At 41.0% G+C, this 27,516-nt stretch overlaps 1 protein-coding gene across 1 annotated transcript in view; it reads right to left on the bottom strand.

Annotated features, from left to right (window-relative positions):
• Window positions 1-27,516, bottom strand: part of PLXNC1 (plexin C1) — a 226,955-nt gene that overhangs the window by 164,585 nt on the left and 34,854 nt on the right. Inside the window, exons 3-4 of the mRNA XM_069095172.1 lie at window positions 20,086-20,220; window positions 18,553-18,653 (exon numbers count right to left, since the gene is read on the bottom strand). Coding sequence (XP_068951273.1) covers window positions 18,553-18,653; window positions 20,086-20,220 — 236 coding nt within the window. The remainder of the gene's footprint in view (window positions 1-18,552; window positions 18,654-20,085; window positions 20,221-27,516) is intronic.

Genomic DNA, 27,516 nt, shown 5'->3' with positions numbered 1-27,516 from the left:
TCCTATATCACCTGTATTCCAGGCATTCCCTAGATCAATGAAATCCCAGGTCCTGTCCCTATAACCAGTGAAATCCCAGATACAGTTCACATCACTGTCCCTAGATCAATGAAATCCCAAGTCCTGTTTTTATCTTAGCTCAGAATCCTTAGACTACAGATATCCAGTCAAATCCCACACCTAGAGTCAAAGCCTTTCTGGTATGGTAGGACCCCTGACCAGCACTTTGCAGAGTGCCTGGCCCAGAGCAGACTTAATAAATACTTGTTGATTGCCTGACCTATTGGCAGAGCCTTCAAAACCCCAGGGTCACCTGGTGCAATGATGAGTCATCAGAGAGGATCAGAGTTATCAGAGACCATAACATCATAGTTCTGGAGCTGGAAGGGCACGTGCTCAGAGGCCGTGGGGCACAGCCTTCTTCTTTTACAGGTGAGACCCTGCAGCCCAGTAGTGGGATATTCCTCGGTCATGGCCACAGAGGCATTGAGCAGTGAAACTGCCATTTCTGACCCTGCTCTGGGATGGCTCTTCAGGGACCTTTCCTCTGCAGCCACTTCAATGACTGAGCCTGAGTATGAAACTGAAACACAGCTGCAATTTACAGATGCAATAAGAGATTTCTCAGAAGTTCAATCCAGTTGGGTTCCACGAGCATTTATTAAGCATCTACCACATACACTGTGCGGTAGGCTCTGACAAAACATAAACAAATCTGTAACTAATGAATTCCCTTCCTCTTTCCTACTGTTTGTATCCTCAGTCGTTTGCTGTTGTTGACAACATGTGACTGCATATCATGACTCCATTCTCAGGACTGTTGAGAGAAAAGCACTTTGCAATATTTGAAGTGCTCTCTGGAGGTGAGTGGGCAGCTAGGTGACACAGTGGGTAGAACACTGGACTTGTAATCAGAAAAACTCATCTTCATGAGTTCAAATCCAGCCTCAGACACTTACTGTGTGACCCTGGGCAAGTCATTTAACGCTGTTTGCCTCAGTTTCCTCATCTGTAAAATGAGCTAGAGAAGGAAATGGCAAACTACTCCAGTATCTCTGCCAAGAAAACCCCAAATGGGGTCAAAGGAGTTGGACATGACTGAAATGACTAAACAACATAGACATGAGTCATGTTGTTATTGTTAATTATATAGCCCCCAAAGTTTCATGTTAACAGTATACCAGAAAAATATAGGGGGCTCACTGCCTGTATTTATTTCTTGAGGAACTAGGACTTGTTTCTAGGAAGTAAAGAGTTGATGACCTATCACTGACCACAAAATGGCGATAGGATATGTGATATGGACCTTAGAGCAGAAATGAAGTGGATGAGATAAACCCTAAAGAGATTTCTGCTTCCTTCTGCCTTACCACATGCTATCCAATGTATTCCTTTAACAACAGTCATGTGATTAAATCTGGACAGGGGGATTACATCTTGTCTTCAATACCAGCCATCACTTAACTTAGAACAGCATGAAGGTAATGTTTGGGGGCTCAAACTCACTCAGCTTTTCTTAAAGCCTAAATGAGATAGATCACGTTCCGAGCATGGGATCACTTTCCACCATATAGTTGGTATTAATTCTTTCCCCATTTGGCCTGGAGATGGCAAGGCAAGACTCCTGAATAGTCACAGACATTCTAGGAGAAGTTGTTTCATGCTAAACACAATGATGAAAAAGAAAACACTAGAGAGTGAAGATGGAGACCAATGGTCGCTAAAGATGAAACTCAGTCCTTGTGAAATATCCCTCTTCTCCTACCAAGAAACACAGGATTCATCAACTGCATCCTAAGAGTGGACTTTTTTTTCCCTGTGGACCAGGCTGGAGCTAACCCTTTGTTGCAACTCTCAGCAACCCTGGACCCCATCACTTAACTGGATGTTAATATTTGAAGAAGTTCCTGACTTAATGAATCACTTAAGATCCAAAAGTTTCTCTGGAAGCCAATCACTGAAACTTAGAGCACATATTCCTACAGAAAAAATGTGATAAATAGTGGCTAAGTTCCTAAGCTCCTCGCTCCTGATAATGCACCTCTCTCTTTCTATAGAATCCACAAGGTGATGGAAATACTCAGACTCCAAAGGATATTGTTCCCTCATTCACCTAGCAAAGACACCCATCCCAACCAATGCAATGCACCAAGCTGACCTTCCCTGGGAATGAATGAATTGTTCTGCTTTGTGTTTTTTCCGGGGGTTGTCTTGGATTTGGACTGGTCTCTGCACATCCTGTTACCCAGGCCCCCTTGGACGAGCAGCATGCTTTCCCAAGGCAGCTGGCCAGGATCAAGCCTATAATCTGTAACCATGGAGCAGACTATTCACACATATTCAACTACATGACAGCTGGATTAGTATCACTTACAGGGTGTTCTAATCAACTGAATCAATCAGAGACTTCAGGAGAAGGTCTCCCAAAAGCCTTCGTATAGGTGAAAGCTAGGAGAGCGTAAAACCTCGTTAAGACTTTTTGGGGTGCCCTCTATGGTTAGAATCACAAGGCTAGAGCTTAGAAGGTATCACCTAGTCCAACAGGCTTATTTTACAGATGAGGAAACTGAGATCCATACAAGTGAAGTGACTTACCCAAGATCACACGCAGGAGCCTACACCAAGAACCAGAAGGGACCCCAGAGGACATCATGACCAACTGCCTCATTTTACAGAGGAGGAGACTGAGGCCCAGGGAGATTACACGCCTTGCTGAAGGTCACCTCGGCAGTCTCAGTGTTGGAAGCAGGATTCAAACACATAACAGCTAGCTTAATAATAATCACAGTAAGCACTTATGCAGAGCCTAGTCCATGCCTAACACAGGGCTGAGTGAGTACAAATATCTCATCTGATCCTGAGAACAACCCTGGGAAGTAGGCATTATAGGATCCGCATTTTGCAGCTGAGAAAACTGAGGCGGACAGAGGTTAAATGACACATTCAAGATCACACAGTCAGTAAATGTCTGAGGCTGAATTTGAGCTCAGATCGTTCTGATTTCAGGTCAGTGCTCCATTGTGAACAACTGAGTCCTTTGACTCCAGAGTTATTTATGCCATACTATCCTTGGGTTTTCTTTATGGGTGACCCAAAGGAATGTAAGCCCTTGGTGGGGACAGGGACTGTTTTTATGATTTGCCTCTCTGTCCCTAGTGCCCAACACAGCGCCTGGCACCTAGCCCTCATTTAATGAAGGATGGTGAAGTAAACTGACATAAGGATTTATCAAGAGATCACCTACTCAATGCAAGGATGATTTAAAAAAAATTCAGTTCATCATTGTACACGGTAACAGCCACAGAGTGCAATGACTGACTGCGACAGAGTCAGCTCTTTGCCGCAGTACCATGTTCCAAGACAGCTCCAAAGGACTCACGACGGAAAATGCCATCCACATCCGGAGAAACAACTGTAGGTTCTGAATGCCGAGCAAAGCAGGCGATTTGTTCTTTTTTCTTTCTCACGGTTCCTCCCATTGATTCTAGTTCTTCTATACAACATGACTAATGTGAAAATATATTGAATAGGAATGTATATGGAGAGCCGATACTGGATTGCATGCCGTCTTGGGGAGGGAAGGGGAGAAAATTTAAAACTTATGGAAGCAAATGTAGTAAACTAAAAATAAATACATTTTTAAAAATTCAGTTCATTCTTCGATATTTAAATTTTAGATTTAAACTGAAAAGGACCTTCAAGGCTATCTAATTCAACCACCTCATTTTACAGATCAGTAAACTGAGACCCAGGGATATGAAAAGCCTAGTGCTGCACAGACATGGTTAGGGCTAGGCTTGGAACCCCTTTCCTTCTGGGTTCAGATCCAGTGATGTTTCCACTTCGATACATTGATGGCCTGCATGAAGCCCATCTTGGGTGCAAATGGGTCACCCACTATTTCCTCTAAAAAGCTCCAACCCACGTGTTGCCATCTTATCAACATAAACTTCAATGGGTAGCTAAGTGGATAGAGCACTGGACCCAGAGTGAAGAAGACTCATCTTCCTGAGTTCAAATGTAGCTTCAGACACTTACTAGCTGGTGACCCTGGGCAAGTCATTTAACCCTGTTTGCCTCAGTTTCCACATCCGTAAAATGAGCTGGAGAAGGAAAGGGGCAAACCACAGAAGTACCTTTGCCAAGAAAACCCCAAATAGGGTCTGAAAGAGTTGAATATGAATGAAAAAAAAAAAAGGACTCAACTACAACAATAAACCAAGCTTCACTAAAGTGAAAAAGAGATAGAAAAGGAGTGACAAGTATGGGTTTGGCCATAGGTTAAGTGGCCTATGGGACTGAGGATTAATGAAAAAAATAAGAGTATTGAGGGAAACATGATATAGTGGTAAGTCCCGAGTCAGGACTCAGATAACCTGGGTTCAAATCCCAGCTCGATCACTTCATATCTTGTTAGCCTTGTGCAAGTTACTTAATTTCTGTGCTCCTGAGTTTCCTCATGGGTAAAATGAAAGCCTCTGAGGTTCCTAGATCTAGGAACTTATGTATGATCTTGGGCAAGTCACCTAATCTCTTTGTGCCTCAGTCTCTTCACCTGTAAAATGAGGGAATTGGGTGACAGGACCTCTAAGGTTCTGATTTTGTGTAGAGCCTATCAAGTTTACAAGGCATTTCTCTATGCTCAATTCTGTCTAGGCAGGTCATCTCCAAGGGAAATGGCTGCCCTAAAAGAGGCTCGATGGGGATTTCTGAGGCATCTCTTCCAGGTGCCAGGTGAGGGTTTGTACGTAAATCAGCTTACTTCTTGGGCCTCTCAGCTCCTTCCCCCCCACTTATTACCATGAGAGCATTTCATTTTCCTTTTTCTCCTTAGGGGTATTGGCACTCAGTTGATAATCTGGGCACCAATTTAGATTAATGTTTGTTTCTATTTGTGAAAGTATTTTACTCCATTTTTGCTGTATGTCTCGATAACTATTTTTGAGCCGGGCTCCTTTTGAATTATTCATATTTTTTCTGCCAACATGGAGAAGGAGGAGTCCACTCTCTAGAGGAAAGCTGACGCTCACATGGGTCAGAAAACTGGATGTCACACACCAGAAGACATGTACCAAGGGTCTTTAGGATCTGTAGCTCATAGGACCAAGCCCTCCATCAGATAAGAACCTCTGGGCTCCACTTATTCAAGCTTGAAATGGAAACTCCAGCCTCAGAAAAGAAACTGCTATTTCCTGCTTAAATTTCATCAGCTCCTCTAATCTAATTGCTCAAGTACAGCGGATGGTCCCTGAAGAAATCTGATAAGTGAATATAGCAGGTAAGCAGAGGTGGGGGGTGGGGGGTGGGCTGGGGTTATGGTCACCAGACCAAAGGACTCCACGTTCATAGTAATATCAGAAAACTTTGTCACCAGAAAACCCCCAAACAACACAAGGAAAGCAAGAGCAGCATCTTTCTTAGAGCCCAGAGCCTTGCCACAGGGGCGTTACTGAGTACATGCTAGAAGTGTAACATCCCAAGGTCATTTGCTTAGACATTTGAAACGGATGTTTTACATCTTAAGCTACAACTAAGGCCCCAAGCAAGGCAAAAAATAGCAATTTCCTCCAACTTCAAAGTTGGTAATGAGGCCAGTCCTGCAAAAGGACAGATGTCCTCCTCTATTCAGTATACGAAATAAGAATTCATGATGATTGATCGGCCATCAAATTGAAGGAGTCTGTAGACAGAAAAGGGTAATGCCAACACTTGCACAAATCATAAAAAATAAAAATAAAACCTAGCTGGGAAAACTCAGATCTCAAACTTTTACTAACATTATCCTGTGTAACAATGAAGGTTTTGAGGGGATCCCAGTGTTAGCAGTAGGGAACAGTGGAAAGGAAACTCAACTCAGCATCACAGGAGCTGATTATGAATTCATATCCTTTCACTTCCTACCTAGAGAAGTCACTTAGTCTCCTTGGGCCTCAGTTTCCTGATCTATAAAATGGGAGTACTGGACTAGATGGTCTCTAGGGTATCTTGAAGGCTTCAAACATAAGAGAGGATTAACAAAGGCCCATACTTCATTAAATGTCAAAGTAATACTTAGGTCTCCCTAAGTATTATTATTATTATTATGTTTCCCTAATTAAGAGAATAGAAATATAGATTATAAATGGAGACTTGAGAGATGGCATGGTGATCGACTGTCAAAGTGTCAAGTCCCACTCGATAGTTATGTGATTCTACACAAGTGTCTTAAACTCTCTGGTACTCAGGCAAGACTTACTCACTAAGTCATAAATGCATTACCCTTTGTGACCTTCTACATCAGTGGAAAGCTTTCCCATACCAGGAGATCTCTACACTAATGACATCAAAAGTACTTTGTACATTTGCATGTGATCCATTAGATAATTCGAGATCCAAAATTCTAACATGTTTTGTTCAGGAGAAAGAACTCTGGGACTTCGGTTAGCTAGAACATTCATATATATGGGCCAAACTCATCAGTACAATTCTTTGCTTTTCTGCTATTTCCTGCTAATCCTCTGAGGACTGAAGGAATCAGGAATGATCACTTTAGAGAAGAGAAGGCTCTGGGGACCAGTCCAAGACTGCAGAGAAGAACAAGGGTTACAATCTCTTTGACCCCAGGCAGAAGAACTAGGAAAAATGGGTGGAGATCATAATGAGTTATATATGTGAAGGTCATCTCTCCCTAAAAGATGGAATCTCCTTAAATGAACCCCAGTACCTAGAACAGTCCCAACACAAAACAGATACTTGTTGACTAATGAATGGAAGAGGCAACACTGATTTGATGTCAGGGAAAAATCTTTCTAACAATTAAGAATTCTCCCAGAGGGATCATAGGAAGTCTCCAAGTAGATGCTGGGAGCCCAGTAGGATATGCTATTGGGGGGATTCTTTTTCAGCTATGGACTGGACTAGTTGGCCATTCCAGCTTGGAAATGCTGTGGTTTTCTTGAAGAGACATTATCTTAATCTGTGTCTGTTTGAGGTCAAGATCACCAGTTCATAGAACCTATTGATCTTCATAATGGGATCCAATTAGTTACCTGGATAGTTAGGCTGGACAGGTATATATGGACAAGAATCCAGTGGGGTCCGGCAATGCCCCTTGAAGAAACTATAACTCCTGGCCTCTCCGCCCCCCCACTCTATTCTTCCCTACCCAACAGACAACCTTGAAGTTCCTGTACAAGGAGGAGGGATTGGCTGAAGTGAAGATAGAGAGATAGTACCATGAGACAACTGCCAGGGACCTTCTTTCCATAGAAAAGGGAAACATCTTTGACCATTTTTGTATCTGCCTGCTGTGTGTGTATGTATATGTGTGTCTGTCTGTCTACGTCTGTGTGTAGAGAGGAAGGGTTTTTACATCCCCACTACACAATCCCACAGAGGGTGTGGAGACAGAATTTGAGGGTGTGTGTGAGAAAGAGAGGGAGAGAGTGAGAGGGAAAGAGATAGGAAAGTGAGAGAAAGCGAGAGAGGGGAGAGACAGAGAGAGGGAAGGAGGGGGAGGGGGGAGAGAGAGAGGGAGGGAAGGAGGGAGAGGGAGAGGGAGGGAGGAGGAAGAGAGCATAATATCTACTCCACCACCCTGCCTCCCATGGGCTGAGACAGTTATAGTTGTGGTATCTTGGAAAGGCAGCCTTGGTTACAGAATCCCCAGACTTGGAGATTATCTTAGTGTGGCCCCATTGCTTTATGGGTGAGGAAACTGAGGTCCCAAGAGATGAAGCAACTTCTTCCTGATCAAACTGGAAACAAATGGTAGAGGTGAGATTTGAATTCAGCTCTGAATAAAGGAATGAAAAAAAGCATTCACCTTTTGACTCTTTCTGTATCCTTAGTGCTTAGCCCAGTGCCTGGCACATAGGGGATGCTTAATAAATGTTTAATGATTACTGTTGAGTCGTTTCAGATGTGTCCGACTCTGTTAACCCCATTTGGCAAAGACACTGAAGTGGTTTATCATTTCCTTCTCCAGGTCATTTGAAAGATGAGGAAACTGAAGCAAACAGGGTTAAGTGACTTGTCCAGAGTCACACAGCTAGCGTCTGAGGCTGGGTTTGAACTTGGGCTCTCCTGGCTCCAAGGCTAGCATCCTTGGATGGGCCACCACTGGGCCACCGAGCTGCTCACCTACTGATTAGATACTTAAATTGTACCAAGCACTAAGAACTGGGGATAGAAATACAAAAAGCAAAGAAAGTTCCGGCCCTCAAGAGGCTTATGTTCACATAAGAAAGTCAAGACAGCATACGCTTTCCATTCAAATAAATAAACTGGACATCGAGACTATTCCCACCTATTTCCCCCCATTCTCCCCTCAAACCGCCCCCCCAACAAATCATTAACATGGAACTTGTCCACCATTCTGGGGGGGTTATTTTTGGTTTTTTAATGGGCAGCAGATCTCCCCCAAATTCTTACTTTTGTTTTCACTTTCAAACACAAATAAAACATGTTGGAAACATTCTTTATAGAAAAAAAGTATAATTTTGCCCAGGTGAAGCTTAGGAAAATATGGCCGACAGGCCCAGTAAGTGTCTTAGAATGAATTTCCAGGTAATCTGTTTGCAAGTGGCAGTGGATCGGGTACAGGACAAATGAGAGGTCACCAAGACAAGCGAAAACATTTAAGGAATTTTTAAAAGCAAAATCAATATGTGCTTATGGAAGTACACTCTGCCTAAGATAAGGTCATTTTAAAAAAATCCATTCCATTAAAACATATATTTGCTAAGAGGGGTACTACTAATGGTATTTGTTCAAACTCAAAGGACATCAATTTAAAAGACGTTCTATGGAGAGAAGCTGTTTGAAAGGATTGCACCAGCTCCCCTCTTCCTGGCTCTATCAGGAACCACGGGCAGTTAATGGTGACTGGAATTTTGTTCGGCCAGAGCTTTTCCACCGTTAAAATGTATGGGGATCTTTCAGTAATGCCATGCCCTGAGACAGGTCAAATATACTAGAGGCCTATGCATGCTGTATTAATGCTTCATCAGGGCATTTGGAGCCATAACTAGGCTGAGACAAACAGGGCTTTGCCACTGGGTGCTGACATCCAGAGAAGGCACACCTCCTCCTTCATCCATGGACTGTCTTTCATGTCTTGGTGTCTTAAAGTGGCCTTTGTCAGTGAATGAGGAAACTATCCTCAAGGTCCAGCCACCATGGCATTCCTCTACAAGGTCCTAACCTTCCTTCCTAAGCTCCATAAGGACCAGGGCTAGACTTTCCCAAAGTCACAGTGGCCTCTGTACCACAGCTGCCTTCCCTCTCAGTTTTGTTTTGTTTTTGCTCCAAGTGAAAAAATTACTACCAGTGGATCACAGGATCATAGATTTAGAATGGGAAGGGACTGCAAAGGCCACCTTCTCATTTTACAGATGAGGAAACTGAGGCCCAGGGAGATGTGACTTGCCCAAAACCATATAGGTAGTAAGCATCAACTTTGGTTCTGTAGCTCAAAAGTTAAAGAAAAATGGAAGAGAACCCATGTTCAAGGAATCTCCCTCCCAGCAGGAGCTAAGCTGAGCACACATAATTTTGGTCTCAACAGCCTGGATTCACGGGGGCTCGGATGCAATCACGCAGTGAATACCTCGGCAGTAGCTGACGAAAACCACATCTGCTCGAGATGATGTGGGACCACCTGAATGCATCCATCCCCTAATCCTGCTTTCCAGCCCGGATGGTTGTGGAAGCACTGAGCCGAATGTCTTCTTTCACCTTTTCTTATTAATGTCAAGTTTTCTTGTTTATGACCTTCTGATACCCCTATGTTTGCTTTCTGATTCTTCTCAGATGGTTGTTGACACTGTGGCTTATCTCTACTGCTGCCTGCTGACCCTTGGACTTTCGGATTATCCTCTGGAGGGTGGTAAAATGAAAAGAGAAGGGGCCTGACAGCAACAGCTCCCTGGGATCTTCCTTCTTTCCCTCTTCCTCCCTGCAGATCAGTCTTCACTGTGCAGGCTAGCATCCCACCTGCTTCTGGATCATTAGCAGCCACAAAGGGATGCTCTGCTTGGTATAGCTTACCAAACTCTCCCAGAGAAAACCCCATGCCCTCTGTCTCATTACTAGGGGGTAGGGCAGAGCAGGGCCACAAAATATTGCAATTCATTAGGTGCCAAATTTGGAGTCTGGGCAAGAACCAGGCACAGAACATAAGGGAAAATTACAAAGGAAGTCTCTTTTCTTCCCGATATCCAGTCAAATAGTGACCTGATATTTCATAGAGTTCATAAGGATACATGTGAAATAAATCATATTTTAGAAACAGGATTTAATCTAGTCTAGATGCAGCTAGTGGTACAGGGGGTAGAGTGCTGGGCCTGGAGTCAGAAGGACCTAAGTTCAAATCCAGCCTCAGACACTTACTAGATCCTGGGCAAGTCACTCCACCCTGTCTGCCTCAGTTTCCTCAACCGTAAAATGAAGATAATGATAGATGAATTGTAAAGGACTTAGTGCAGTGCTATATAAATGTTAGTTACTATCATCACCATCATCATCATAATTATTATTATTGATTAAGCACTAATCCTGGTGTCAAGAAGGCCTGAATTAAAATCTGGCCTTAGACACTTCCCCAGCTGTGTGACCTTGCACAAGTCACCTCATCTTTGCCTGCCTCAGTTTCCTCATCTGTGAAATGGAGACAATTATAGCCCCAACCTCCCAGGGTTGTTACAGTACAAAATGAGATAATGTCTTTAAAGTGCTTCGCACACAATAGGCACTATATAAATGCTAGCCATCATCATCATCAGTAGTAGTAACCAAAAAGTCCTACAGAAATGCTAGCTATTATTACTTTTATTATTGAAAAGGTCTATACATTTTACCAGAGGGCCATGATCTAAAAGGGCCATGATCCAAAAGGGTTAAAAATCCTTCTACTTGGAAAAATAATATGTGCATGAATGTCAATACAAAGTAATTTCAGTTGGTGTATACATGAACAACTAGGGGAATTATGTGAATATATAGCTTCCTTTTTGTATTTATGTGTGTGTGTGTGTGTGTGTGTGTGTGAGTGTGTGTGGCAAAAAAGAACTAGAAATATAATAGGTGCCCATCAACTGGGGATTGGCTAATCGGACTTTTGTGTATGCATGTAATGGAAGACTGCTGTACAATAGGAAATAATGAATGTGAAAACTACAGTGAAACTTGGGGAAATTTATACAAATTGGTAGAGTATAATAAGCAGAATCAGGAGAATAACAGGTACAATGACTATAATAATTGAAGTAATAACAACACAAAAAGGAAGCTAAACTCTGAGTGACTGTAATAACTAAGTGTGGTCCTGAAGATGATGAAATATCCTCCCTTCTCTGGAAAGAGAGTAGAAAAACCACGTAGGGGAGGGGACAACACATCCATGGTCAGGCAGGGCTTTTCTACAGTTGATTTTGATTTAATTGTTTATTTTGGATTTGAGGTGGAGTCCCCTTCTGGGGTGGGGGCTGTTGTAAAAAAACAAAAGATATTGATAAATGCTCTTTGGAAGAAAGGATGAATTATTATTTGGTAAAAGTCTATCGCAAATAAAAATATATGCCAAAAGATCCAAACAAAATGGTCGCAGTATTCTATCCATTAGATTGTGAGCTCCTGGAGGGCAGGGATTGTCTCTTTTTGTATACCATGTTGCCTGGCATACAGTAGGCATTTAATAAATTTTTACATATTGATTGATTATAAAGCAGAGGTATCAAACATGAGGTCTCAACACTCCTAAACATGGATGTGATTAGGAAATATTTAACAAAATAAATTAAAATACAATAAAACACAAATAATATTACATTTTAAAACTAAGTCAATATGCGGGCTATAAGGATTCTCTTGAGTGGTTTGGTGGCCCCTATTTCTGAGTTTGACACCCCTGTTCTAAAGGACTCATTCATTATTTTTCAACCCAGTGGGCCCTAAGGAATGGGAGATAGGCTGTAATAATTAGGAATTAAATAGTCTTTCATGGGTTGACCTGGACACGTTGTTTCCATGGGAAGTCCATTTTGAGATCTAAGCAACGGCCTTATACAGGGGCTTGAGGAATGCAACCTGATTAAGAGCTGGCAATAAAAACACATGGTGCAATGCCTTGCACATAATAGGTACTTAAAACATAACTGTTGAACTGAATCTTAGCAATTTCCTTCCTGGAATGATTATGTGTTTGAAAGACATCAGATAAAAAATGACTGGTGGATCAGTGGAATAGGTTAGGTACATAAGATGCAGTAGTCAAAGACCATAGTAATCTACTACTTGATAAACCAAAAGACTCCAGCACTGGGGGTAAGAACTCACTATTTAACAAAAACTACTAGGAAATATGGGAAATAGTATGACAGAAACTAAGCATAGACCAACACCTTACACTGTATACGATAAGATCAAAATGGGTACATGATTTAAACAAAGGGTGATACCATAAGCAAATTAAGAGAATAAGGAACAGCTTACCTGTCAGATCTATGGAGAAGGGAAGAATTTATGACCAAACAAAAGATAGAGAACATTATGAAATACAAAATGGATAATTTTGATTACATTAAATTAAAAAATTTTTGCACAAAAAAAGTCAATGCAACCAAGATTAGAAGGGAAGCAGAAAGCTAGGAAACAATTTTTTACAGTGTTTCTCATAAAGACCTCATTTCTAAACTATGTAGAGAAATGAGTCAAATTTATAAGAATACAAGTAATTCCCCAATTGATAAATGGTCAAAGGATATAAACAGGAAGTTTTCAGAGGAAGAAATTAAAGCTATCTATAGTCATATAAAAATGCTCTAAATCACTAATGATTAGAGAAATGCAAATTAAAACAATCCTGACATACCACATCATATCTATCAGATTGGCTAATATGACAGAAAAGGAAATGTTGGAGAAGATGTGGGAAAATTGGAACACTATTGCATTCTAGATAGAGATGTGAATCTACCCAACAATTCTGGAGAGCAATTTGGAACTATGCCCAAAGGGCTATAAAACTACACACCCTTTAACCCAGCAATACCATTACTAGGTCTGTATTCCAAAGAGATCATAAAAAAGGGAAAAGGACCCATATGTACAAAAATATTTACAGCAACTCTTTTTATGGTGGCAAAGAATTGGAAATTGAGGGGATGTCCATCATTTGAAGAATGATTGAACAAGTTGTGGTATATGAATGTAATGGAATACTATTGTTCCAAAAGAAATGGTGAGTAGGCAGACCTCAGAAAACCTGGAAAGACTTATATGAACTGATGCTGAGTGAAGTGAGCAGAACCAGGACATTGTACACAATAATTGAAACATCGTGTGATGACCAACTTTGATAGACTTAACTCTTCTCAGCTATAAAATAATCTTAGACAAGTCAAAAAAACTCATGATGGAAAATGTATCCACATCTAGAGAAAGAACTATGGAGTTTGAATGCAGATCAAAGCATACGGTTTTCACTTTTTTTTGTTGTTTTCTTCCTTGTGGTTTTCCCTTCTGTTCTGATTCTTCTTTCACAATGTGACTAATGTGGAAATATGTTTAATATGATTGCACATGTATAGCCAATATCAGATTGCTTGCTGTCTTGGGGAGGTAGGAGGGGAGGGAGAGAGAAGAAAAATTTGGAACTCAAAATCTTATAAAAGTGAATGTTGAAAACTATCTTTACATGTATTTGGAAAAAAAATACTATTAAATGGGGAGGGGGAGACATGAGAAATCTGGTCTGGGCAATAAGCAATCTTGAACACCGGTGGTGAAACATACTTCTCAGCAGAGAGGGAGAGAGAAAGGAGAGGAGAGGGAAAGGGAGAGGGAAGGGAGAGAGAGAGGAGAGAGAAGGGAGAGGAGAGAAAGAGGAAAAGGAGAGGAGAGCTTATCTGTTTAAATAGACTCATAAGACACTGAGCAGGAAGACACTTGAAGTCAGACTCAGAAATGTTGTATACCCTCGTAGAATGTAAGTGTGCTAAGGGCAAGGGCTTTTTCATTTTTTTTTTTTGTATCCCCCAGGGCCTTGCTGAGAGTTAAATGCCTAATAAATATTTGATAGATCAGATAGTACCCTATGAAATATGGGTAACCAGATACACATACATACATTCAGACACACTGACACACAAAGACACACACACACATATACTTTCCACCCACATAAACAAATTTTGCTGAAGTTAAACTCAAATTTCAACAATAAAAATCCCAGACATATCCGTGCTTGTTGTTTATCTAATTGCTTTTATCTGTTTATATGGAATGCCCATTTTTCAAACCTGATCAAAAGCAAGCCTTCTTTCCCATTCTTCTTTCTAAACACGTAGGCTAGAACTACAAACCTCCTCCGTTGAGAAAATAAATTATTTTTTCTAAATAAATCTGTGACATTTAAAATAAACACAGTGGGATGGCTCCTTGGTTCTAAGAAAACATCTCCTTTTGGAATACTTAATCTAGACTAGTATTAAGAGCAGGGTCAGATGGAGGAATTGGGAAGCCAAAAAAGATCATGAGGGGCGGATGGGAAGGTGATGAGAGCAGGGCCTCAGGTATTCTCAAACTCAGTTTCTTCCTCAACCAAGCTCCCCTTCTTCCTAACATCCCCATTGTTGCTGTGGGCGCCATCTTCCCAATAATTCCGGCTCACAACCTCAGTGTTACTTTCACTAAACTCATATACACATCCCATCTGTTTTCAGATTTGGTTGATTCTACCTTCTTAACATCCTTCGAATATGTCTCCTTCTTTCCTCTGATACTTCCACCAGCCCAGTGCAGGGACTTGTCGCTTCTTTACCTTGACTACTGCATTAACCTGGTGGTTGGTCTCTCAGTCTCATATTTTCCCCTATTCTAATCCAATTCTTTCCACTCAGCTGCCAAATTGATTTTCTGAAAGTGCAGGTCTGACCATGTCACCCCATCCCAGCTCCACCCCAACTTAATTTCCACTTTCTCCCTTACTCCCAAGAGGATCAGATATAAAATCCTGTTTGGCATTTAAAGTGTGGCACAGTACAGTCCCCTCCTAGGCCTCCTTGCAGTTCCTCAAAATGTGACTAAAGCCCTCCATCTCTATGCCTTAATACTGGTTGCATCCCATGCCTGGGAGGCTCTCCCACCTCACCTAAGATTCAGTTCAAATCCCACCTTCTATAGGCACCTTTCTAGATTCTCCCCACTCCCTCCCCTTCCCTGCTGTTAATGCCTTCATCCTGAGATCACTTTCTGTTTACTAAGTATCTCTTATAGTAATTTCCCCTATCAGAATATAAGCTTTGTGAGGGAAAGGATTGTCTTTCCCTTTTGTACCCACAATGTCTGGCACAAAGGATGCGTTTAATAAATGCTAAAGGACTTTACAGAGATGGATAAATTTCCCCCAGCCTTGTCACCTGAGTCCAAATGCCCCTGATATAGTTACTACCGGTAGGAGATGACTCTGGTGTCACGTCTCCTACTTGGGATGTTTCATTTGGATCACAATTGAGCTAAATGACCTTTCCATTTAATATGGGGAGAGGGGTTATCCTGGGAATATTCTGTGACAGACAAAAGCATAAGATATTACTCTGTAAGATCTAACTCCACTTTATTAAACCATTTAAAAACAACTAGACATAAAGAAGGGGAGGGGGAAGACCCTGCCCTTTGTCTCTGTTTTTATCTAACCTAGTAACAAAAGGGAATGTTAAAAATAATTTGTTCCAACCCCTCTTGTCAGATGATTTAACCTACCTAAAGGTCCTCATTCATTCATAGTCTCTCATTCTCATTCGCTCCCGGGCTCCCACCCCACCTCCACTGTCTCCCTGGTACTCCACCCCCAACTCTCTCCTCACCCCATCCCCATTACTCTCCCTCTAGCTTACCTCCATCTCTTCCCCCCATCCTCACCTCATCTCTCTCCCTCTCCCTCCTAGTCTTTCTCAAACAACCTATCCACCAAGGTAACCCTTGTATTTTTTTTTCTTTTAAAGCCAATCAGGACTACACTGGACATTTGAAAAACTCCTCTTAGGCTTATGGTCAGGAAAGGAAAGCTTTTCCCTGAGGGCATCATTACCAAATCATTTCTGATATAGAACAAAAGACCATAGACAGGTCTTTCAAGGCTTTCAAAAAAAAAGTTGCCTTCCCTCCCCCAGGCCAGGTGGGGGGACAGGTATAGATCCTTCCAGGACCCACCAACAAAAAATGCAAACTCCAGATTCGAGGCCTCCCAAGATTGACATCCCCAGGCCCCCTGATCTCCACCCCTAGTATACAAACCCAGGCAAAAAAAAAAAATAAACCCCAAAAACGAGCCACAAGGGGAACAGATCCAAAAACTCAGCGCCAAGGTGCTTGGCGGGGCTGGCACAAATGAAATGCGTTTTCATGATCAGTTAATTTTTCAAACCCCAGTCTTGGGCGAGAGACACGAGCCGAGAAGAAGAAAATGTTCCTACCCAATTACAATTATTCATGAGAAGCTCCCAGGCTGGGCTTCTTTTCTCTGCCAATAGTTCGTACTAACACAGCCCTGGGAGGAAGAACAGCCCCATGATAAGGGCAATTACTGGGATCCCTGAACCCCAGTGTCAACTTCTTGCATAAACCTTAAGGATTCCTTCTCCTTTGTTCATTTTTGACTTCTTGAACTATTCCTTGCCCTCCTGTCTTTATTTCCATCTTTGCTCACCCATCCTTCTCCCTCCATGTTTTCTATTTTTCTTTCTCATCCTCCTCCCCACCCCTGGGTGCTTCCTCTGACACCTTGCATTTTTCTAGGTCCGTTAGGCTTTATCTGCTGCCCCCCCCAACCTTTACAAACTTGAAAGCAGCAAACTGATGGGGATTGTTGCCCCCCTCCCTTCCTTGTTTGAGTTATGTCAATGTCTTTACTCCTTGGTTCTATAGCAAGAGCTAGAGAACTGGGTTGCCATGGCAACGACAGATCCAACCAGGCCAGTCCCAGCAATGCAAGGAACTGCCATGACAGGGAAAAGTAGCTACAAGTCGCCATGGAGCTCGGGTGGGCCCTAAAGACCATCATCACTCAAGACAAAAGACATGCATCTCATGCCTAAGGACAGAGACGGGATGTCAGACTCATCCTGGGTCTAATCACAAGACGACACCAGAAGTAGCAACATTACTCCCACTGAGCTAAAGGAATAAATTCACCACTGATGATTTGTCTAAAATGTTCAAAGGTCTCTGTTCTTTTTCATTCTTTTTGAAGACTCTCTCTCTCTCTCACTTATACTCTCTCCCTCAACTGTGATGATGGATCTGGAGCGGGGGGAAGCAGACACAAGGCTGGTCCCCAAAACTGAGATAAACCAGAGAGGGCCAAGAGAAACAACATGGCAGAAATGACATTGGCTATTAAAGTTGCTGAGAATTAATTCAGTTTGCATAATGACGATTCAATTACTTCAGATAGTATAAATATTTATTCTTATTTAGATTATTCTATATATACTTATATGGATTACATCCTTCATTAGAATGTAAGCTTCTTGAAAATCAGAATTGTTTCATTCTTTTTGTCTCCCCAGCACCTAGCACATAGTAGGTATTCAATAAATATTCACTGACTGAAGGGTATTGTTTTGGGACTCTTACCCAGTTAGGCAGAAAGGTGGTGTAATAGATAGAGTGTTGGGCCTGGAGTCAGGAAGACTTGAGTTCAAATCTGGCCTCAGACACTTCCTAGCTGTGTGACCCTGGCTGGTCACTTAACCTCTATCCACCTGTTTCCTCCAATGAGGATAATAATAGCACCTACTGTGTTGTGAGGCTTAGATGAGACAGTATTAATACAGCATAAAGCATAATGCCTGGCACATAGCAGATGCTTAATAAATGCTTATCCCTTTCCCAATCTGGGGCTAAGCTCTCCTAATTGGTATAAGAATGAGTGGATTACCCCCCCCCCAACAAATATAAAATCTTTGCTTACTCTTTCTTTTCTGCCTTTGTAGTCTCATCCTAGAACATAGGTAAATCTTTAATAAATAGTTGTTGAAAAAATGACTTAGTAAAAATTCGCCTCAACCATATGACTCCAGACCATAAATCACGAATGTTTCACATTCCATCCAAGCCACCCACAAACACAGAACAACCTGGCTCAAGCATCTCACTCTCTGGACCACAACTCCTTCCTATGCCCAATTCCTCACGAGTGTTGTCATTATTCCCACAGAGTTAAAGGAATACATTCAATGTTGATGGCTTGTCTAAAATGTCCAAAGGTCTCTGTTCTCTCTAATCCTTTTTGAAGGCTCCGGCGTGTCTTTCAAGGAGCCCTGATAGTTGATCTGGAGTAGAAAAGCAAAAATGATGCCAGGTCCCAGAAACTCAGGGATCCTGGAGTGGCCCAAGATAAACAACACGGCAGCAATGACATTGATTGTTATTATAAATGATTCCCATCCCCATCTGACGGAAAAGGCAGGGACTCTTATATTTACATCCCCAGTGCTTAGGGAGTAACATACTACTACTTCCAGATTCTTGTTTCCTAAAATGAGCATTGAGAAAGAATCCAGGAAATACCTTTGGAGAGAATGACACCAACCACAGTGGGGATCCATTGCTGTCAGACAAGTTATACAGGAGTGATGATTGTTGCAGTTGGCCATGGGAATTCTTCTAATCTAAAGTGAAGATGACAACAACTTAGAATTATAACCAACATGGTGACAGAAACTCACCAGCATGTCTAGTGTGGAACCCACAAAAGGAATATTTATCAGTTTAACCTTTGAATTCTTCAGCAATTAGGAGATATGTTAAGATATATATCCACAGGAGTCAACCTCAGGTCCCCTGTTTTGGTAAACAGGACTTTAGAAGTCAATGGAAGTGATGTTGAGGAGACAAAAAAAAAATGGGGACACAGATGGTGTACACTAAGGTGTTGACGTTCAGAGAAGACCCAGAAGAACAGTCCCCACAGCATCGTCTTTGATCAAGCTAGAGATGGGATGGAGAAGGGCAGATAAAGAGAGGTGGACCTGATGGCGTTTGGGGTGCCCACCAACTTTAAATTCAGGTTTCTATGATGGGTTCTGATGATCAGGTGGTTATCTCTTCCTGGGGCTACTGGGCCTTCCATATCCTAGAGCCTGGAACTCCAGAGTCTTCTTAAAAAGGATGTCATAGCAGTGATGTCAAAATCAGCCTCCTGAGATCATGGAGGTCAAAGTGCTTTGTCAACTACAAATCTCTATACACATGTAAGATATTGCAGAGACAGAGCAGACTTAGAAGGTCTCTCATTTGACAGTTGAGGCACAGAGAGTTTAAGTGACTTGCCCAAGGTCACATTAGTATTAAGTGGCAGAGTTGGGATTTGAACTCAGGTCCAACTGATTACAAGTTCTGTATTCTTTCTGTTTTCAAGCTATCTCCTAAATTTGTGTATGCAGAAGGGCAAGACTACTAAAATAACCAAGTAACCAACATGGAAAAGTAAAACATGACATACATTTCATTTAAAAACAAAAACAAAAGCAAAAGCAAAGAATTTGTATTCCAGCATGGTGCATGAAGTCTCTGGCCCAACATTAATCTCCAACACCAAATTCAAAGGGATGTCCCATAGGGTAGATTACTAAACCTATACAGCCATCCATTTTGGAGACAATAACAATAACAACAGTCGACATTTATAAAGCGTTTGAATATTCTTCAAAGCCCTTGACAAAGGTAATCTAATTTGATCTCTGCCACCATGGCTGCCCTGGGAGGTTGGCCGTACAGGTATTATTAAAAGTGCTAAATCCAGCAAGAATGGCAAATTCAGTTACCCTCCTCATGCACCCATTTGCAAGCACACCCCCACCTTTGAAAACCTGGGCTCTGGAAATATAGCCAATAATAAAAATGTCTAAATAGGTAATATTTCCTAGTTACTTACTGACAGATTTTTAAATTTGATTCCCAAGAATTGGTGCTGGCCTATTCAGAGTCTCCAAGCACTATTTAAACTGTGCAGTTCAAAGGGAACACTTTGCTGCTGGAAAATGACATCAATTAAACAATTTTATTTAGAAGTCGGGAGCTCAGGTGGGTGTTTCTACCTACCTCTTTCCCAGATGCTAGGTAGATGTAGGTATTATTCTCTGGGTCAGGAACAAGTTTGTGGAAAACAGGTGTTTCTTCTTTAATTTCATAGATAACTTCGGGGCAATTGGAAGTCAAATTCTCACCAAGAATAACCTATTTTTTTTTTAACAAAAGAAATAAGATTTCTATTAAATTCTTTGAACAGGAAGATAACAAAACCAATGCTTGTAATCCTAAAACGAAGCTCTTTCCAATTGCTTGCTATGTGCCACAATAATACAGTGCTTAGGCTGTGTTTTCATTTCTTGATTTTCAACAAGGGTGATAATAATAAGCGGAAGGGTCTTTTCATGCCATGGCCCTGAAATAATGCACATACATGCACGCCGATTGGCTTTTTAAGGGCTTTTTCTTCTTTTTTTTTTTTTTTGGCCATTTTTCCACAAGAAGTTTCCTTGTACCCTATTCTGTATTCAGTCCAACCCTCAGGGTTGGTGCTCTATCAGGAGCTATGGATGACAGCTCATTTGCACCAAGCTGGAGAAGCACAGTCCTATAGGATGGTCTGTATTTCTTCAACTTTTCTATATCAATTTCTAAATTTAAAAAAAATCATTGATTTTTTAAAAAAATTCTCCTATTTTTAAAATGTGAAGGAACATGGGGGTGGCTAGGTGGCATGGGTGAATAGAGTACCAGCCCTGGAGTCAGGAGGACCTGAGTTCAAATCTGGCCTCAAACACTTAACACTTACTAGCTGTGTGACCTTGAGCAAGTCACCTAATCCCAACTGCCCTGCCTTCCCCCCTCCAAAAAGCAAAAAAAAAAAAAAAAATGTGAAGGAACATGAACTATAGATGTGGATATGTACATGCATACAGATATATCACATGTAGGCATATATACTATACACTGAATTTTTTCAGGTCTAGACTGGTCCAGGAAACTGATGGAAAGAAATCCCTTCTACCAATGCAGATCACTCAGTTAACAAGCATTTATTAAGCATTTACTAAATGCCAAGCATTGTTTCAAGTAGGTATTAGAGTCGTACAGACAAAAATGAAGCTGTTCCTGCCTTCAGGGAGCTTACCTTCTAGCAGAGGAAACAGCTATAAAATTTTCCTCAAGTGCAGGTCTGACTATGTTAGTCATCATCAGCCAACAAGCATTTATTAAGTGTTTATTATATTCCAGAATGGGAAGCTAAGTGGAGTAGTGGAAAGAATGCCTGGCTTGGAGTCAGGAAGATTTATCTTTCTGAGTTCAAATCTGGACTCAGACTCTTACCAGCTGTATGACCCTGGGCAAGTCTCTTAACTCTGTTTGCCTCAGTTGCCTCATATGTAAAATGAGCAGGATGTAGAAATGGCAAACCACTCCAGTGTCACTGCCAAGAAAACCCCAAATGGGGTCATGAAGAGTGAGATACAACTGAAAGGACCGAATAACAATCATACCTTCCAGGCACTGTACTAATCTGATGCTACAGAGAAAGGCAAGGTTCATGCCTGCCCTCAAGGTGCTCATAGATGCATGAGAGAGACCACATGTACGTATTCTGAAACTAAATTTGAGGCAGTTGCCTTCCTGGAGCTCTGAGAGGTTTAGGGACTTCCTTAGGGGTTATCCATTTGCTTTTTTTTTTCAAAGACTTACCAAGGCAACAGTCATTGGGTGTGGAGAAGAAAGAAGGTAGGAGGTAGATCCCTCCAGGGAGCAGGGGTGAGCCAAGGATATCTCTCCAGGGAAACCAAAATGATCAACAGATGATGAGAAAGCAGCAGAATGGGGCTTGAACCCAGACCTTCTTGTTGCCTCTCTTATACTGATAATACATGTGTGAATGTGTGTCTACACATATAGACACACAGACACACACACAATGGCTCTGATCTATTATTTCCTTGGTGGGTGAAGGGAATTGCTGTAGAAAAACTCCCTTCATCCATGCACCTTGACAATTCAGCTGTAATTTACAGTGTCTACAGCTGGGTTTTTCATCTTTGCTGGGTCACAGAGCCCTGGCTGGCAGCCTAGCAAAGTCTATGGACCCTTTCTCAAGATAATATCTGTTGCCTACATGAATAATTGAAACAAATGCTAACTTTAAATTTTGTTCAGTTATTTTTCACTTGTGTCTGACTCCTTGTGACCCCATTTGAGGTTTTTTTGGCAGAGATACTAGAGTGGTTTGCCATTTCCTTCTCCAGCTCATTTGACAGATGAGGAAACTGAGGCAAACAGGGTGAAGTGACTTAAGCAGGACTACACAATGACTAAGTATCTGAGACCAGATGTGAACTCAGTTCTTTCCGATGCCCTATCTGCTTAGCCATAACTTTCAGTACTTCTTGTTTCAGTTAGAAGTTGGTAAAAACGAAGATGGAATCTTTTTTTTCACATCCAAGTTCATGAACCTCTTGAAATCTATTCACCTACCCAACCTGAGGAATTTGTGGACCAGATGCTAAAAATAAGAAGCCCTGGTTCAGAAAATGACTTAGGAGCACAGTGAAATTTTGTGACTTGTCCATGGTCACAAAGGTAAAGAGGTCAGATGTCAAATTTGAAATCAGATCTCTTATCTTTTGGGGGGGGGGGGCAACTGGGGTTAAGTGACTTGCCCAGGGTCACACAGCTAGTAAGTGTCTGAGGATGAATTTGAACATTCCTTCTGACTCTAGGGCTGGTGCACTATCCCCTGCACCACCTAGCTGTCTGTGAGTGGGGGTAAGTGTGTGTGTGGGGGTGTCTTTCTGATGTCAAGGCTGATTCTCTATCCCTTAGGTCACACTTCCTTCTCACCTTGCTGTGTTTTGGGGACCAGACAGATACAGGAACTCATGCTGAAGAAACTCCCTCCAAATCAAAAATTCTCCACTAACTCAGAGTCTTAGCAAGTTGCCTGGGGGAACTGAGAGCCATTAAGTGACCTGCCCACGGTCAGACAGTCAGTGACTATCAGAGATGAAACTTGAAACCAGGTCTTCCTGATTCTAAGGTCAGCTCTCTACCTCCTATCCCACACCCTGCTTTCTCATAGATACATTCTGCAGTAATATTTGGGTACATCAGGAAAACGATGAAACCTTCTCAGCACTCAATCTTTTCTATACTAACTCTCCAAAGTTTGCCTTATAATTAGTCCTGGTGACTGTGTCTGCTATCTCCTGTTGTCATTTGGGAAGCTGCAGCTTTCTCACTGGCTGTTGAACCATTTGGCTCCCATTGACAAATCCCCTTGGCTGACTCCTGCTCCCCAGAAGGGTCTGCCTCCTACCATCTTTCTTCCCCACAACCAATGACTAGGTTTCCTTGGTTAGTATTTGAAAAGAAACCAAAATGGATGCTCTACACTATAACCCGGTCTTGCTTCCAAATTCAATAGTAGAGCTCCCTATCAATCTCATTAACTCAGTACAAATATGCGACATCACCATCTCACAGAACTGGAAAGGAGACAATATGGCAGAGCACACAGCGTCTCAGAGTAATCTCAGTGTCCCTGGCAACTTTCTGAGACTAGAAATAGCACCACTGAAAGCACTCAGTTTCCTTTACTTACCTGGGTGACTTTGGAAAAGTCACAGCAGCTTTGGATCTCAGTTTCCTAATCTGTACCTAGAAGACTGACCTCTAAATTCCTTTCTGGTTTTAACTGATTGCATGACAGAGCAGGTGTCTCCACTCCAATGAAACAGCATGCCCCAGCCCCAAACCAAAAACCAAAACAAAACAGGAACAATTAGCAGTTAGGTTTCCAAAGAAGAAAGAGGGAAAGCCCCATGTCTCAGGATATATAAAAATATTCTATATAAAGCCCTGGATACAATTAAGTAAGTGATATTTACAGACGAATAGGCAGGCACTGACAGAAACATGAACTTGGGAATATTCTTTTTTTTTTCCATTTCTAATTCATAAGCTTGATTAATCATCTGGGATTCAAATAGCTCCATGCAAGAGGAGCTATCATTATGGAAAATAGATGTTTAGGAGAACAGAATGTCTGCCAGCCCAAAAAAAAAAGGTTGAGAGAAAAATTTTCAAGTGCTGCTCAAGCTCTCTGTTGCTACGGACAGGGGAAGAAAGGCGATGGTTGCTTCTGAAATGAGACAGCCCAGGTGGAACCCACAATCATGTTTCTGACTGATTCATGATACCAGAAGCATTGATTTGAAAGAATCCACCCCATTTTCTTTTTTTTTTTAGTTGAGTTTGAAGAGACCTTGTCATTCTTTTGTAGAGATGAATTAAAAAAATAATTTTACAATATTCACTCGAAGGAACAGCATTGACAGGAAAGGCAGAGCAGTACAAAAAATAGAGAGTTGGCTTCACAGCCAAGAAGATCTGAGTTGGAGTCCTTCCTCTGACACATACTGGCTGTGACTCTGCCCTAGGCAACTATCTAATAAGACTGTAAAATTGTACAGTGGAAAGAGAAGAGGAGCTGGGTTTGAGCTTACTTGTTTTACTTTGGGAAAAGGCATTAAACTACTTTAGACCTTCCCCAGTATCCTCATCTCTCTTAGATCCTTGTCAGCCCCATGAGACCTTGGATCTTCATGGTAAGTTCAGGTCAATGGTGACCACTGGGGTCTGGAATATTGACAGAGGATCACCTGCAGATTTATGTCCAAATAACAGAGTGTATGGTAGGGTCTTACCACTTTTTTAAAATGAACTGCCCTATCTTCCCTGAAGCTTGTTCTGGTAACTGCAGTCACTATGTTTAATTTGATGAATTCAGGAGAAAGTTTTTAGCATTTTTAAATCTTAGTTCCTTAGTTGGGTTATGTAGACAGCTCCAGCTCCATCAAGAGCAGGACAAAAAAATGGGTTTCATTTAATGTCTGAGGGATTGAAAGTAGATATAAGGAGATTTTCTCAATACTGCAGATTCTCATCTTATACGATACTGCCTTTCCCCTGACCTCTCCAGTTGACAATTGTAGCATAGACAAGATGCAAAGCTGGAAGAAGGAATATTGGAGACCACAAGATCTAGAGTTGGAAGGGCCAGGAGAGGCAAAACAACTAGCCCTAAGTTGCAAAGGTCATAATAAATCAATCAACATTTATTAAACACCTACTATGTGCCAGGTACTCTTGCTCAGTGCTGGGGGATACAAAAAGAGGCAAAATATAAATCAGTTCCCTCAAGGAGCTTACAATTTAATCATAAGTATATAGAGCCAAGTTTTCAATTCAGGTTCCATGGATTCAGATCCACCATTCTCTCCAGTGTTCTGAATCCCACTCTCTCATATTCCTGAAGGGGAAATTGAGGCCTAGACAATGAGTTGCCTAAGATCATATAGCAAGAGAACTTGTCTGGGCCCCTCCTGGCACTTTGCACCATTCCCATGATTCTTATCAAATGAGATAATGTTTGTAAAGTGATTAGTACAATGAAGCATACAGTGCTTAATAAATGTTTATTCTAATTAGAGAAGAAGGAATCCTACCAAATTGTTTTTATTACACAAATATGGTACTGATATCTAAACTGGGAAGAGACAAAACAGAGAAAGAAAATTATAGACCAATTTCCCTCATGAATATAGATGCAAAAATTTTAAATAAAATATTAGCAAAAAGACCACAGCAACTTATCATGAGAATAATACACTTTGATCAGGTAGAATTTATTCCAGGAATGCAAGGATGGAAACTTGGGAAAACTGTCAGTATAAGTGATTATATCAACAACAAAACTAGCAGAAACCAGGTGATTGTCTCAGTGGATGCAGAAAAGGCTTTTGACAAAATACAACACCCATTCCTATTAAAAACACTGGAAAGTAGAGGAATAAATGGAGTCTTCTTTAATAAATAGCATCTATCTGAAACCATCAGCAGGTAGTATATGTAATAGGGATAAGCTAGAAGCATTTCCAATAAGATCAGGGGTGAAACAAGAATGTCCACTATCACCCCTCTTATTCAATTTGGTATTAGAAATGTTACCAGTAGCAATAAGAGAAGAAAAAGAAATTGAAGTAATCAAATTAGGCAAAAAAGAGACCAAGCTATCACTCTTTGCAGATGATTTGAAGATATACTTAGAGAAACAAGTAAAAAACTACTTGAGGTAATAAGTAAATTTGGCAAAGTTGCAGGATATAAAATAAACCCACATAAATTCTTGGCATTCCTATATATTTCTAATGAAATCCAACAGCAAGAGACAGAAAGAGAAATCTCATTTAAAGTTACTGTAGACATAATAAAATATTTGGGAATCTACCCACCAAAACAAATCTAGGGCCTATATGAACACAATTACAAAACACTACTCACACAAATAAAAGTCAGATCTAACTAATTGGAAAAACATCATGGCTGGGTTGAGCTAATATAATAAAAGTGACAATTTTACCTAAATTAAATTACATATTTAGTGCCATACCAATCAATCTACCAAAAAAAAATTACTTTATAGAGCTAGAAAAAATAGTAACAAAATTTATTTGGAAGAACAAAAAGTCCAGAATATCTCAAGGGAATTAATGAAAAGAAATGCTAGGGAAGGTGGCCTAGCCATACCACATTTTAATCTGTATTATAAAGCAGCAGTCATCAAAACTACTTGGTACTGGCTGAGGAATAGAGTAGTGGATCAATGGAATGGATTGGGCACACGAGACTCAAAAGTCAATGAGTATAGTAATCTACTGTTTGATAAACCCAAAGACTCCAGTTTTGGGGATAAGAATTCACTATTTGACAAAAACTACTGGGAAAACTGGAAAATAGTATGGCAGAAACTGGACATAGACCAATATCTAACACCATATACCAAAATCAAGTCTAAATGGGTGCATGATCTAAGTATAAAGGCTGATACTATAAGCAATCTGGGAAAGCAAGGAATAGTTTACAAGTCAGATTTATGGAGAAGGGAAGATTTTATGACCGACCAAAAAAGAGTTAGAGAGCATTATAAAATACAAAATGGATAATTTTGATTACATTAAACTGAAAAGGTTCTGTACAAATAAATCCAACATAACCAAGATTAAGAGGGAAGTGGAAAATTGGGAAAGAATTTTTATAACCAGTGTGTCTGATAAAGGCCTCATTTCTAAAATATACTGAGAATTTAGTAAAATCTATAAGAATGCAAGTTATTCCCCAATTGATAAATGGTGAAAGGATATGAACAGGCAGTTTTCAGAGGAAGAAATTAAAGATATCTATGAGCATATGAAAAAATGCTCTAAATCACTATTGATTAGAACAATCTGGAACTATGCCCAAAGGGCTATAAATAAGTGCATACCCTTTGACCCAGCAATACCACTTCTAGGGTTGTATCCCAAAGACATCATAGAAGTGGCTCTTTTTGTAGTAGCAAGGAATTCTAATTCAAGGGGATGCCCATCAACTGGGGAATGGCTGAACAAGTTGTAGTATATGAATGTAGTGGAATACTATTGT

This window comes from Petaurus breviceps, unplaced genomic scaffold, assembly GCF_028583685.1.
Source record: "Petaurus breviceps papuanus isolate PSGF00001 unplaced genomic scaffold, PetGlider_PUasm1.0 225, whole genome shotgun sequence".
NCBI classification, from domain to species: Eukaryota; Metazoa; Chordata; class Mammalia; order Diprotodontia; family Petauridae; genus Petaurus; species Petaurus breviceps.
Note: the sequence above shows the minus strand (reverse complement) of the source record. Positions and strands in the feature narration are given on the sequence as shown.